The sequence below is a fragment of the Ischnura elegans genome, chromosome 9 (genome assembly GCF_921293095.1).
Source record: "Ischnura elegans chromosome 9, ioIscEleg1.1, whole genome shotgun sequence".
Lineage (NCBI taxonomy): Eukaryota > Metazoa > Arthropoda > Insecta > Odonata > Coenagrionidae > Ischnura > Ischnura elegans.
Genome location: NC_060254.1, coordinates 4,250,809 through 4,263,572, shown reverse-complemented (window position 1 = coordinate 4,263,572; position 12,764 = coordinate 4,250,809). Strand labels below are relative to the sequence as shown.

The 12,764-nt window shown below is 39.7% G+C and overlaps 1 protein-coding gene across 2 annotated transcripts; it reads left to right on the top strand.

Annotated features, from left to right (window-relative positions):
- The first annotated feature begins 3,670 nt into the window (after nt 1-3,670).
- Nucleotides 3,671-6,424, top strand: LOC124165758. Of its 2 annotated transcripts, XM_046543247.1 has the most exons (3): nt 3,671-3,848; nt 4,185-4,343; nt 4,484-6,424. In XM_046543247.1, exons 2-3 carry the CDS (start codon nt 4,201-4,203, stop codon nt 6,303-6,305), a joined length of 1,965 nt encoding a protein of 654 aa, XP_046399203.1. In that variant the 5' UTR covers nt 3,671-3,848; nt 4,185-4,200; the 3' UTR covers nt 6,306-6,424. The 2 variants fall into 2 exon arrangements, with proteins under 2 accessions (XP_046399203.1, XP_046399204.1); XM_046543248.1 differs by lacking the exon at nt 3,671-3,848 and having other exon boundaries at nt 4,253-4,343; nt 4,473-6,424.
- The last annotated feature ends 6,340 nt before the right edge of the window (nt 6,425-12,764 follow it).

Below are 12,764 nucleotides of genomic sequence, written 5' to 3'. Positions count from 1 at the left end.
CTCAAGCACTGGGATGCTGTTGTTTTATTAGATCAATGGCAGAAATTCCAGTTTAAGACTTGTCCTAAACTAACGAGCGACCACATTCGTCCGAAGGCTTACCAAAAGATGAATGTGGCGAAGGCCTTCTAGGTAGTACACTTACAGTACCCAATTTCATTCCCAATAATGGTGATATACTTTTCTGTGCTACATCTTTGATATCTTGAAAATGCAATTACTTCTAGTTTGTTTACTTTACAGTTTTTCGGTGGTAACGTTGCAACTGGCACACAGTGTTACAGAAATTGCCACTCTGATCTCGAGGATTGCGACCCTTCCATAGAATTGAATGAACGTACGAGGGGGTTTATCATTGCTATGAACTTTAGGTTGCCACAGGATGCACTGACGAGGGATTCAGTTCGGTGGAGGTTAATTATTTCTGGCATTTAAGTTTAATGCTGTTTGAGGCATATATTTTGGATTTCTATTTCTTATTTTAAGCTATTACTGAATTCCATGATTATTTGCAACTGTGGGAAGCTGGGGCAGATAGAAAATTCTATTTTCTGTCATAAAACACTGCCCTTGGCTTTAAAGTTACACTGACAACCACTTTGGCGTTATTCCATTTTCTTGAGTCAGAATGTGGTTTCACATGTCTGATGACTCCTGAGGCTTAACCAGGATGCGTTGAAGGCATCTCATGTTCAAAGAAATAACGGTCCTGTACGAAATTTGTAATAATTAATGGTGGGGGAACATTTTTATAGTAGATCCATTTTTTCATAGGTTCTTTGGCATGATGAGGTCGCCCTGCGGTTGCAGTGACCATGCCGACTCAAATTTGTTTGCTTATATTTTCCGGCTCATGAGCACCAACTCTCTGGTGAAGCCAATATCAGGGAGTTCAGTGTCTGATTCAGAAGTGCTCACCACTCTTATGCGTACTCATGGAGTTGGAATGCCAGAGAACCGCTCTGACCAGTTCCAGATCCTTTCAGAGTGATTATAGAGAAAGGAATCCCTCCCGGAAGCTTGTATCCATCCTCCAGCTCAGCCACTGATCACACGTACTGCCGTGTGACCACTCCGTCGTTTGTACTTTCATACTTTTTCGGTTATGTTGCCAGCAAAGCTATGAGGCTCACTAAGAGTGAGGCTTGCCTTCTGCTCTCCCAAAAATCAGGGACAGAGCAGCATGAGCAATTTATCGCATGGCAAAGTGAAGGTAATCAGATCTTTTCCACAGAGCGCCTTCTTTCCCTAGGCAGTATGATGGAGGAAGTCACTGTATCATTACTGACGACGGAGGAGCTGAGTGTTGATATAATTTTCCAAATAGCCACAGCTATCAAGGAGCAGTCATTACCGCTGGTCGGTTGTGACTCTCACTGCCATGCCCACACTAAAGCTATTATGAGGATCTTTGTATGCACTCGGGTGCATTTTGCTTGCAGACAAGCCAATAACACGCGGAAGGAATACACCAGGCTACAAAGAAAGAAAGGGAAGCTGTTGTGAGAGGGTATGTTTAACTAAACCAGTACAGTTGTCTAAAATTGTTTTTACAAGGATTTCTTTTCCCTAGCTGGTACATCGGCTGCCGGGACTCCAAAAGGCGATTCCACTTTTTGAGTTAGTGACTCATTTGGAATGTGGTTGTTAGTGTGATTTTATAAGTTTGGGCATAGTGAATTAGTGAGGCGATAACAGAGGTGACAGTGTTTATGTGCGTGTTATTCTAGTTTTAGGACTTAATGACAATGACTTTATAATTAGCTATGTTAGCTGGTAGGAGTAGGTTTATCGTGAGGTTCATTTGTGTTGATTCATTTACGCTTGCATGCATGTTCATTTTTTTCAAAGAGTGATGTTGTGCAATGTTAGAGTATTTACTACCATATGGTGAATCATCTATGTAAATAGTGATTTTTTTACAGACAACATGACATTTTTACATATTTTTCATACTTTGTAGTGTGCATTTTCCTAGTTCATAGGTCTGTAGCCACTGTAGTTTATACATTGTTTTTTACTTAACAATAGTGCAGCCAGGATGTTTCTGCCAATATATAAAATATAGCCAAGATGTTTTTGCTGACTCGGTGCAGGGGTTGTCAGTTGGAATGAGGAGGGGAGTCAAGGGGTGAATTTATGTGACGTAAAAGGAGGTTATTTTCGGAATAAAAAGGGATAATTTGATAGTTGTCGATATTAGTAGATGAAAAATGGTAGTATATTTCCCAATGATGCATTGCAAACCATTGACATTAACATTGTTGTGAGTAGTTTTTACTTTTGTTACACCTAGCATTGGTGGGATTACAAATTTCAGAGACTGGGAGTCTAGACCTCATGCTGTAATGGATTTGTTTTAGCTAGTATTTTTTGTAAATTGCATTTCATTTCTGGCTTTAATTTTTCAGCTAACTTTTTAACAACATAAGCAAACACAGCCGCTATAATCATACTCCCAACATACAACTAGGGTTTCCTACTCCACTTTAGTGTATGAGATTTCTGCATCGTTGTATTTAGCATGTACATTCTAACATATTTCCTCCCACAATCTAGGTATTCATCACCACCCTTTTAAGGGCCCCACACTTTCATGATGATTATTTTCTTTTGCCTTGGGGCTTCACATTTATTGTGTGATGTTACCTCGCATGAAGTCATTATTTGTGAACTGCGGGTTTTTTTCATGGTGCACCTACCATGCCATTCGTTTTTATTTATGGAAATGACCTGGGATTGCAATTGCTAGTATTTCAAATCTACGTATCTTTGCCTATTTTTTTTAAATTTCCATTCCTAGGGAGTTATTCATCTCCCTATCCTTTGATGGAAGAGGTGCAGTCTCAATCCTGGAAGGCCCTTAACACTTCATTAACTTATAGGGTTATTTTCATTTAAAATGCTTCCTTCTTCCTACCTGTCTTTATGTGGGAGGGAACCTCCACCTACCCCCCTCATGCGCTCACCCCCTCCCTTCACCCTTTCCCAGCGACCGGCACAGAGGCACGATTCCGTTCGACGCCTTCTGCGTTTGGGCCTTTCCCGCGTGCCGGGGTCCACCCCTGAAGGATTTGGGTGAACATACCCCGAAACTTTGTCGCCTTCGCCTTTTGTCCCCTTTGGTCTTTCCCCACCCGCTCATGTGCACCTGTTCCTAGGGAATACCCCGGTCAACGAACCGCGAGTAGCGGTTTTCGGGCGACTCCCTGCGTCATTGATGCCCGGCAAAAACAATATTTAAGCGAGCATCGAAGACGCATCAGGGCCATTCCCGCCTACGCCTTTTCCTCGCTCACGGCAGAACCCCTTGCTGGGTCGTCGAGGCGCTCCCTTCGGCCAATACACCCTTGCCGGTCGCTGACTCTGCACCTCGCCTTCCTCGGGAGACCCCCTCGCTGGGTCACCATTACCTTCCTCGGGAGACCTCATCGCCGGGTCACCATTCCCCGCGTCGGGAGACCTCTTTGCCGGGTCACCACGCTTCCTCGGGAGACCTCCAGTTGGGTCACCGCCACCCTCGCAGAGTGAGTACCTCCACCCCCCTCCTTCGCTACACCCCCCCGTTAGGCCTTACGCTTTGATTGGATTGGTATGTTCACACCCTCTATACTAATAATTTCATTGAGCAGCAATAAACTGTGTTCGCTCCCTATATACCTGTAGGGGAGGGTGGGGCACAGTGAAACATGGGGCAGGGTGAAACAATTCAAATTTCCCTCCTCCTGACAATTCTATGAATTAGTGCTCTCTGTGTTATATTAAGGAACTAACACCACAACAGCTGCTGCAGTCTCATGGCTTGTGCTCTTCTAGTCTCCTGTTGATGGATCAAAACCTATTTTAAGGTGAGAAAAGTAAATAATTCCAAAGAATTATTTCACACTGACAAACTTTTCCTTTTCATGGGAAATCTTAACTTATCATTGTATTTACTGTTACCATTTCTTAAGTTTTGGAGACCACCAAACATATTTCTATATCTTCATTTGTTTTCATGCAGTAAGTTTATTTATTCAAGATGGCCTGGTGGGGCACACTGAAACAAGATAAATGGGGCACAGTGAAACATGTTTCACTGTGCCCCATGTCTCATTTAGGAAGAACTATTTGACTTGAAATATGCAGTGTGGATTACTATAGTAATTATTATTGTTATTCTGATGGAATTTCATTATTTTCAGAATAAAGATTCCAAAAATGAGGAATAGAATAAGAAAGAGCCATATTGGATCCTTCACAGATGGTGAAATGCGCGCTGCAGTTCATCTTGTTCTGCATGAAAACTATTCAATCAGGAAAGCAGCCAAAGAATGTAATGTCAATTATGTAACACTCAGTCGGTATGTTTATTTGTTTTTTGCATGTGAACATCTTGTAACATTGAAAGTTTTCTGAAAATTTTTTTAAATTTCAAATAAACAGTAAACGTAAACTGACATTCAAATTTTCCAAATAATAATTTTGAAAAGATTCTTTTCAGGTATGTGAGTAAGCAAAAAAAGGCTAGTGATGAAGGGACTGGTGAACATGTTCGCATGACACCAAAATATCAATCCAGATTGATTTTTACAGCTGAACAAGAAAAGTGCTTGGCTGACTATTTGATAACATGCTCAAAACTCTGTTATGGTCAGTCGACTCGTAACACTCGAGAGCTAGCTTATGAAATGGCAGTGGTGAACTCTATACAAGTGCCAAAAAACTGGCATGATGACTCTGCTGCAGGTTTAGACTGGCTACGATTGTTCTTGAAGCGAAATCCAAATTTAAGCATTCGGCAGCCTGAAAACTGTTCTCTTTCTCGTTGCACATCATTTAATGCACACACAGTGAAAACATTTTTTGACAATCTTGGTGCAGCCTTAAGACGTTCAGAATGTTTTGGTGATGGTTCCAGAATATGGAATCTAGATGAAACTGGTACCTCAACAGTCGTAAATAAGTCTGCCAAGGTGATTGCAGAAAAGGGATCCAAAGGGGTAAATAATGTAACAGCAGGTGAAAGGGGAACTCTAGTTACTACATGCTGTTTTGTGAGTGCATCCGGAAACACCATACCCCCTGCATTTGTTTTCCCAAGGGTCAAGTTCAGTGATCATATGTTGATCAATGCCCCTCCTGGCTCTCTTGGACTGACATCGAAAAGTGGTTGGATGACAGCAGAAATATTTCCTGAAGTTATTAAGCACTTCATCAAACATACAAAAACAAGTAAAGAAGACCCTACACTGCTAATAATGGATAATCACCAAAGCCATATTAGTATACAAGTAATAGATTTGGCAAAAGAGTATGGCATAATGATTGTGACTCTTCCACCTCATTGCAGTGCCAAATTACAGCCCTTGGATGTTTCCTGTTATGCTCCATTTAAGACCTATTATGCCGCAGCAGTTGATTCCTGGAACAAAAGCAATCCAGGTAAAGCTCTTTCCATCTACCATATTGCAGGATGCGTCAATTTTGCCCATCAAAAGGCTATGACTCCAGCTACTATTATTAATGGATTCAAAAAAACTGGAATATATCCATATAATAGGCACATTTTCACCGAGGCAGATTTCTTGAGTAGTTCTGTAACAGACCAGCCTTCTCCTGAAACTGAAGAGTGTGACTTATTGAGCCAAGAATTAAGAGCAACTGCAAGTACTTCCAGTTTAAACAATGGTCAAGGTGAAGATAAAAGAACTTTTCAAAGTCCTGCTCAGTTCAAGGGCTATCCTAAAGCCGCTCCAAGGAAAAATTCAACCAGGAAAAGAGAACCAGGCAAAAGTATGATCATAACAGACACACCAGAAAAAATCCGTATGATGGAAAAGAAAAATACAGCTATAGGAAAAAAAACTTCTGAGGCAACTAAATCATGCAGAAGTTTATTTAATGCCAATGTTGCCATTGATAACTGTGAGGGGCCCCATCAAAATTCAGACACCACGTCAGAGGGAGGACTTTCAAACCCCTTGGAAGGTAATGAGGATATTTTAGAAGGTTTTGGAAATAAAGTAGGTACAGTAAAAGTTGGTGATTATGTTTTGATTGAGTTTTCATCGAAGAAAAAATTCTACTATGTAGGTAGAATAATTAAAGAAGCAAGAAAACACAATGGCGCTGAAGTTACATATTTACGAAAAAGTTCCAAAGTGCCAAATTCATTTTTTTTCCCACATATTGAAGATATAGCATCTGTCAGCATGAAAGACATTAAATTAGTTTTACCACCTCCTTCTTATCGCAAAGGAACTGCAAGAATGAAAAGGTTTATTTCATTTAAAATTTCATTTGCCAATTTAGATGTTCGTTAAGCTTCTAATTATCACTGACTAAGGTGCAGTTTGTTTCATGTTTTTTAATCCATTACTGTATTCATGCATTGTGAGTTTCATTCTAGTGAAAATATTGCCAAAGGTAAAAATAAATGGTATTATAAAATCTGAAAAAATGTGTTTCACTGTGCCCCATAAGTAAAAAAGGCCCTGTTTCACTGTGCCCCACACATGGGGCACAGTGAAACAATTGACATATCACTACAAAAATTGATGTAAATCCATTGCTTTTTTAAATAATTCCATTTTTTAAAGTAGGAATAGTGAAGAAAATGACAAGCACCATTTATATATTTTCATTGTTATTTTATTTTCAAAAGCAATGTTTTTATAGGCAAAATAATAATTTTTGTTTCACTGTGCCCCACCCTCCCCTCACCCTCCCCTCCCACCCTCCTACTTATTTCTTACGTGCTCCCCAACCTAATCACGACGCGACTCGCCACCACGACATTAATACTTACAGCTCTTCTCTGTAGTGCTTATGCTTTCATGAATAAATGCATTGAAAATTCAACGACTATCACTTCCCTCATTTGGTCCCTATTTCCTTTCTATTAGTTGCTGAATACCTGTCCCGTAAGTGGAGGATCTCCGACATTTAAATCCCCTTATAAAGCGAGGAAGTCAAGGAAAAAGACAGATCCACAGCTTGACGAATTTCAAAAAAATTTTGTGGAGGAGTATCCTCCATTTTCATGATCAGGGAAAATTCCCAAAAATTACGGAGGTCCATAGGAAAACGAGGGAATCGGGTGAATTTTCCGGTGGCCGCAACATCACTGCGTAAAGCTATGAGGGAGATTGACTTCCGCTACAAAAGAACAGTGGATGGGAGGAAATTCCTTATGGAGAGGGGAGACATTGTGTTATGACTGTGTCATATTGTGCATTTATTTTTGTAATGTGCATGACGAAGGGTCAGATATTTTCAATGTGCATGGTATGTTTTCGTCCCAAGGTTGCGAGACGATCCTTTGAGCACATTTCTGTCGTCTCGTCACCATATTCGTCGAAGGCAAGGGTTCCCACTCATAAATTTGGGTCATCGGTCTTCGAGGCTTATGTAGTCAGCGTCTCCTCGACCAGTCATAAACGTCTAAATTTTCTGGACATATGGTCATTGTCTCGCTGACGAAGATAAGTTGCTCACTTCCTAGGATGGGTCGAGTGAAGCCACCCTTCCCCTGGTCTTGGAGGTGTTGACCTGTGCCCTGACGACACGAGCGCGGGAATTCGGGGGAGTCTGTGGGTAGACACGCGAGCGACGGGGTGTGCTGCCCGTCGCAGTTACATTTGTAAACTCATCACCAACCTCATTCATTAAACGTCTCTGAGATCTGATTCGCGTGGATTTCAATTCTTTGGTGCCCTAAACCCTATTCCGGGAGACGAAGCCACTCGAGTCTCCCTCCTTGATCGTGTCGAAAATGACAATTGTCGCTGCCAGAATTTCTTTCGTAAGAAAAATGGAAAACCTTGCAGAGCAGTGGACCAAGGCCAATTACTTACCTTGATGAAACTTGGGTAAATCAAAATTACTCTTTAGGAGCTTGTTGGATAGGGCCGAATGAAGACGGAGGGCTGAAGTTCCCATCGGGAAGGGATCAAGACTGATAATCTGTCATGTGGGATCGGCGGTAACGGGCTTCCTCAATGAATGCAAGCTGGTCTCACGGAATAAAAGCAAAAAAATTACGGATTACCATTCCGACATGAATGCGATCGTCTGTACGAAATGGTTAGTCTAACACTGATTAATTTCACACTATTATTTTTTTAAATCATTAAATTAAAAAAATATACAAACTTCTTCAGGCAATTTGATGTTTATTGCTAATTACGTGCTTCTTCCGAACTCATTCACTGGTTCCAAAACTTTTTAAGTGCCTTGGAGCAGCGAGAAATAAAAAATTCTGTCATTGTGATGAGCAGCTACCCACCACTCCGTTGTGAGGGATAAGCCGCCCACGACCTCAACGAGGAAGTCCGATATTAAGGACTGGCTTACGAGAAAGAATATACCGTACACCTGTTGCCAGACTGAGCCAGGCGGAATTCTTGTAATCGGTGCGAGTAAGAAAGTGAAAAAAAGAATTTGAGCTGGATATGATAGCTGCAAACGCAGGACATACTGTTGTACGACTTCCCCCATATCATTGCCAATATAATCCTGTTGAAATGGTGTGGTGCAAGTAAAAAGACAGGTGGCTGAAAGGAACACCACGTTCAAGACGAAAGACCTTGAAGACATCACTCATCAGGTAATAGGTGGTGTTTTCAGCCTCTTCTCGACAGGATTGCCAGAAAAGAAGTAGAACCTTCCGCAGTGAGTGAAGCATTCCTTGAACACCTTCAGATGTCTAGGGAAGCATATGTTCAACCCATAAAACTGGTTAAGAAGAAAAAGATCAATTTGCCTGCAGGAAAGTTACTTTCTCATGCCGAACTAGCTGAAGTGCTCAACCACCAGAACCGCAGCCTAGCACAAGTGGAACGGTCAATCAACATCAGGAGAAATGTAAGAAAACGATTTCCTCAACCATGCACGGACTACAGAAATTAAAAAAGAAGGGTAAAGACTGCGGAGAAGAAATCGAAATCTACAATTCTAGCTTCGATGATAACTGGGAAACAGCAAAAAGGAAACTCTTAGAAAAAAATGGAACAAGATCAAGAAGATGAACTTGATCCGGTGTCTTCAGAATTTCTACAGACCTTCAACAAAATTAACAAAAAAATTGGATCTTCTGTTGTTTTTAAGTATGAGGACAACATATTTCCAGGCGTAATTGAATCGCTTGATGACGAAGGAGTTTCTATAAGCCCTATGAAAATGTCTGTGAACAACTGGAAATGGCCCGAGAACAAAGATGCACTGTACTACAACTGGGAGGATGTACTCGGATGTATAGAACCTCCAAAAATGTTGCACAAAAGAGGTGTTTTTGCTGTGCCCGAGCTCCACGATTTGTTCTAAACTGTCTTTAAGTGAATTTTTTTAAAGTTTTCAGCTCAGGTATTTTTTTTTAAGATGAACACTTTAGAGATTCCCTTAGAGGCAGCATATTTTAATGAACTTAACAAGACATCTAAGTAGTGTTAATTTACAGCTGTTCACTTTCCTTCGTTGATTTAGTTAAAAAAAATATAATTCTTTTACTTCTTTTGTTTTTTTTCAATAATTTACCTGTATCATTTATTTTTTGGTCCAATGATATGATCCATCCTGTTCAGAGATAAATTCTCTACAAAATCAGCACGTTTAACTTTGACCCACTGCCATTACAAATAATAATATTGAGGATTTATTTAGGTGGAGAAGAGTAACCCGCTCCTATGGGTTACTTTGTCCCACTTTAAAAATTAAAAAAAAAAACAATAAAGTTGATTTTCATGTTTTTTGAGGGTAGCACTACACTTTCACATTAGTGTAGAGTACATATCAATATTTATCCCTGAATTTAAGTGGCAAAAAGGGGTGTTTTTGTAAAATAATGAAATCAAATACTCAAAAATGGAGCAAAAACTGACTGTACCTCCTTCAGTGAGGCCCTCCGAGTGTGTCCGGGATCTCACTAAGTTCACCCACAGAGATAAAGTGAACCGACTATAGTGCACATGCAGACGCAGTTGCGACTACAACGCACATAGATATGAATATACGATTCTGAATACGAGTCGACCCTCTGACATCACATAGCATTCAAAAATGATCTTAGAATATTTTGATACAAAAATCTTGGAACAAGGAATTATTTAGGGCCTCCACTAATCTTCACTTACACTCTCTTATAACCCATTTCAAAAGTTGACATGAAATTGAAGTGCCACCCAGGATCCCTTGTGGAGAGTTAGCGCAAAACATGAGGGGAAGGGTAATTTTGTGAGTTCTGTAGCTCTACTCATGCCCCTTTACAATGAACAGTCCTACATAAGAATCATATGTTATTCTAAGCCGCGAATATGCCCACTTCAACTTAGTAAGCTATATTTAATAGCCTGGAATGAGCACATACTGCAATATTAAACATGTAAGGGGCAGGAAAGTTGTAATTATTTTTGCTCCAAGCAAATTTATTACACTCTGGAAGTGAACACACCTCCCCACCCTGTTGCATGTAACTCTCCACAATCTGTTAACTCATTGCCATTGAAAAAATGCCAGCCATTCTCTGAACCCAGGGATCGGCATAATGCTACCAGCAGTTAAGCTATAATTCAACAGTACTCTCTTAAATTGAACCAAATCTTCACGCATTCCTCTTCATCCTACAACATCTAGCCAAGTATCACAAATCTATCCTGCTAATCCCTACTAGAAATAGGTCACATTCAGCAGGAAGCTTGAAGAGTTGGTTGCAGGTTCATGCTATCTAGCTAAAAATATTAACCTCGTCAACCACTGGAACTTTTCCCTTTCCCCACAGTCATTGACCAAATTAGTGCACCCTTTTAGTCGACTTTTACGACAAGCAGGGATACTGAGGGAGTATTCTATAGCCCCCAACCCACAGGGGAATACAACCGAATGACACCATCCATAAACACAACATACAAAACAGAGCACACCATCTACATTAAAAAGATGTGTCGAAACCATCTTCAACCTCTCCGCAATTTCCGTTCACACACCTTTTGGCTTATAACAACCAAATCTTTTTAACATGGAAGTTAAGAGCATAATAGTCAATTTGTGTGCCTAATTCTTTTGTTTTACAATATCACACAAAAAATGACATAAAAGTGAGCATATTTAACTTGAGCAGGAAATAGCCCCTACTGATTACATCTATTCTTGAGAGCATTGGCTCAGCCATGTACTTGCATGGGTACTGCATCGTGTATACAGAAGATTTCAAAAGTACCAGATTCTTCAACTTGGGGCAATGAAACTGTTGAACTTACCGTTTCCGCAAAATAGTTTCTCTTCTCTCATTCCCATTTGGCAGAGAAGCTAATATTGTTGCCCATTTATTACTAATCACACAAGTATACTAATCTCCTTGAATAAATGTAGACCAAAAGATTGAGGTTACAAAGTAATGAGGCCCCAACCGCAAAACATGTCTCAAGCACTGTAACTTACCTAAAACTCATAGTCACCACCAATTGTTACTGGTTATGAAAAATCTCAATGGGTTCATTCACCATTCTTTTAAATTCTGATTGATTGCGGTACACCGTTAAAAAAATTAAAAAGTCTTGTATCTTTCCATGTTTCCAATCAGTCTCCTACTTCTAAAGCTATTCACAGCAGAAGTATTGACTCGCTTACCCCTTCCGCTGACGTGCTCATGTCAGACTCTTGCGGAGTGGATCAACACCTCTCAACCTTGTGCATCTGTCTATGGCAGTTAATTGTCATTAACACTAATGAGCGATTCTGTCCGTCTAGGATTGGGCCTCCCTGATTGACTAATTGAACCAGCAATTTAATGACATCACTAACTCATAGAAAATAGACAATAACCTAGGCATTATTACACTTAAAAGAAGTCATGCTTTCATAATAACTAATGCATAGCATCTATCTGCCAAATTATCTATCTTGTTTAGTTGCCATTTCAGATCTCATTTGAGCAACCTCATTATGGAAAAATACATCACACAACACTATTTGCTCATGGTCGCTGACATTTGGAAAGGCTCCAATAAGTATCCTACAGTGAAAGATATGCAATGGAGAGTACAATAAGATAGCACCAAGGGATAGCACGTTAAAACCCTTTCAAGACAGATTTTCTGACTCATCTCCTATTTTCATGAGTTCACTTTAAATTCATTTAAAACAATCTCTAACAATAAATGAATATTTACGTGATGACCTGGGCCTATGCCATCAGATGCCAGATACATTTCAATGCTAAGGCAAAGATAAAATTTCAATTACCTCATTGCAAATACTAAGATATGCATTTCCCATTCATCCAGATATTTTAAAACACACATAAGCAACCAGTAAAAAAAATCATTGCAGTCTTGCAAATAGTGCCGATATATAACAGATATTTTAAATACACACCAGTTCATGAAACTTTTTAAGCTAAAAGCATCATTACTCAAGTAGAATCAAGTAACAATCACAAAATATTTCCATAAGAACTGGATTAGTTCTAATATATAATTAAAATGCTGGTGTTAACAAAATTTATCCCAAAGTAAAAAATTAATCACAAGTTCAAAAATAAAAAAATCTCTTTATGCAAAAGACTGAAAAAAACAGCTTTTTAGTCAAAAATCCCAAAACCCTATACACCAACACATAATTGAAATGCAATGAAATGTAAATGGCAAAAAAATAAGGAACTATTCATTACTTGATTAAGTTGCCTCAGTGTATATGAATACCAAAAACATCTGGTGTTAAGAATAATGCCACCATTAGCCAGCTTGTCCAATTAGGTCAAAATTAATAAAGATAAATACAAGTCAAAG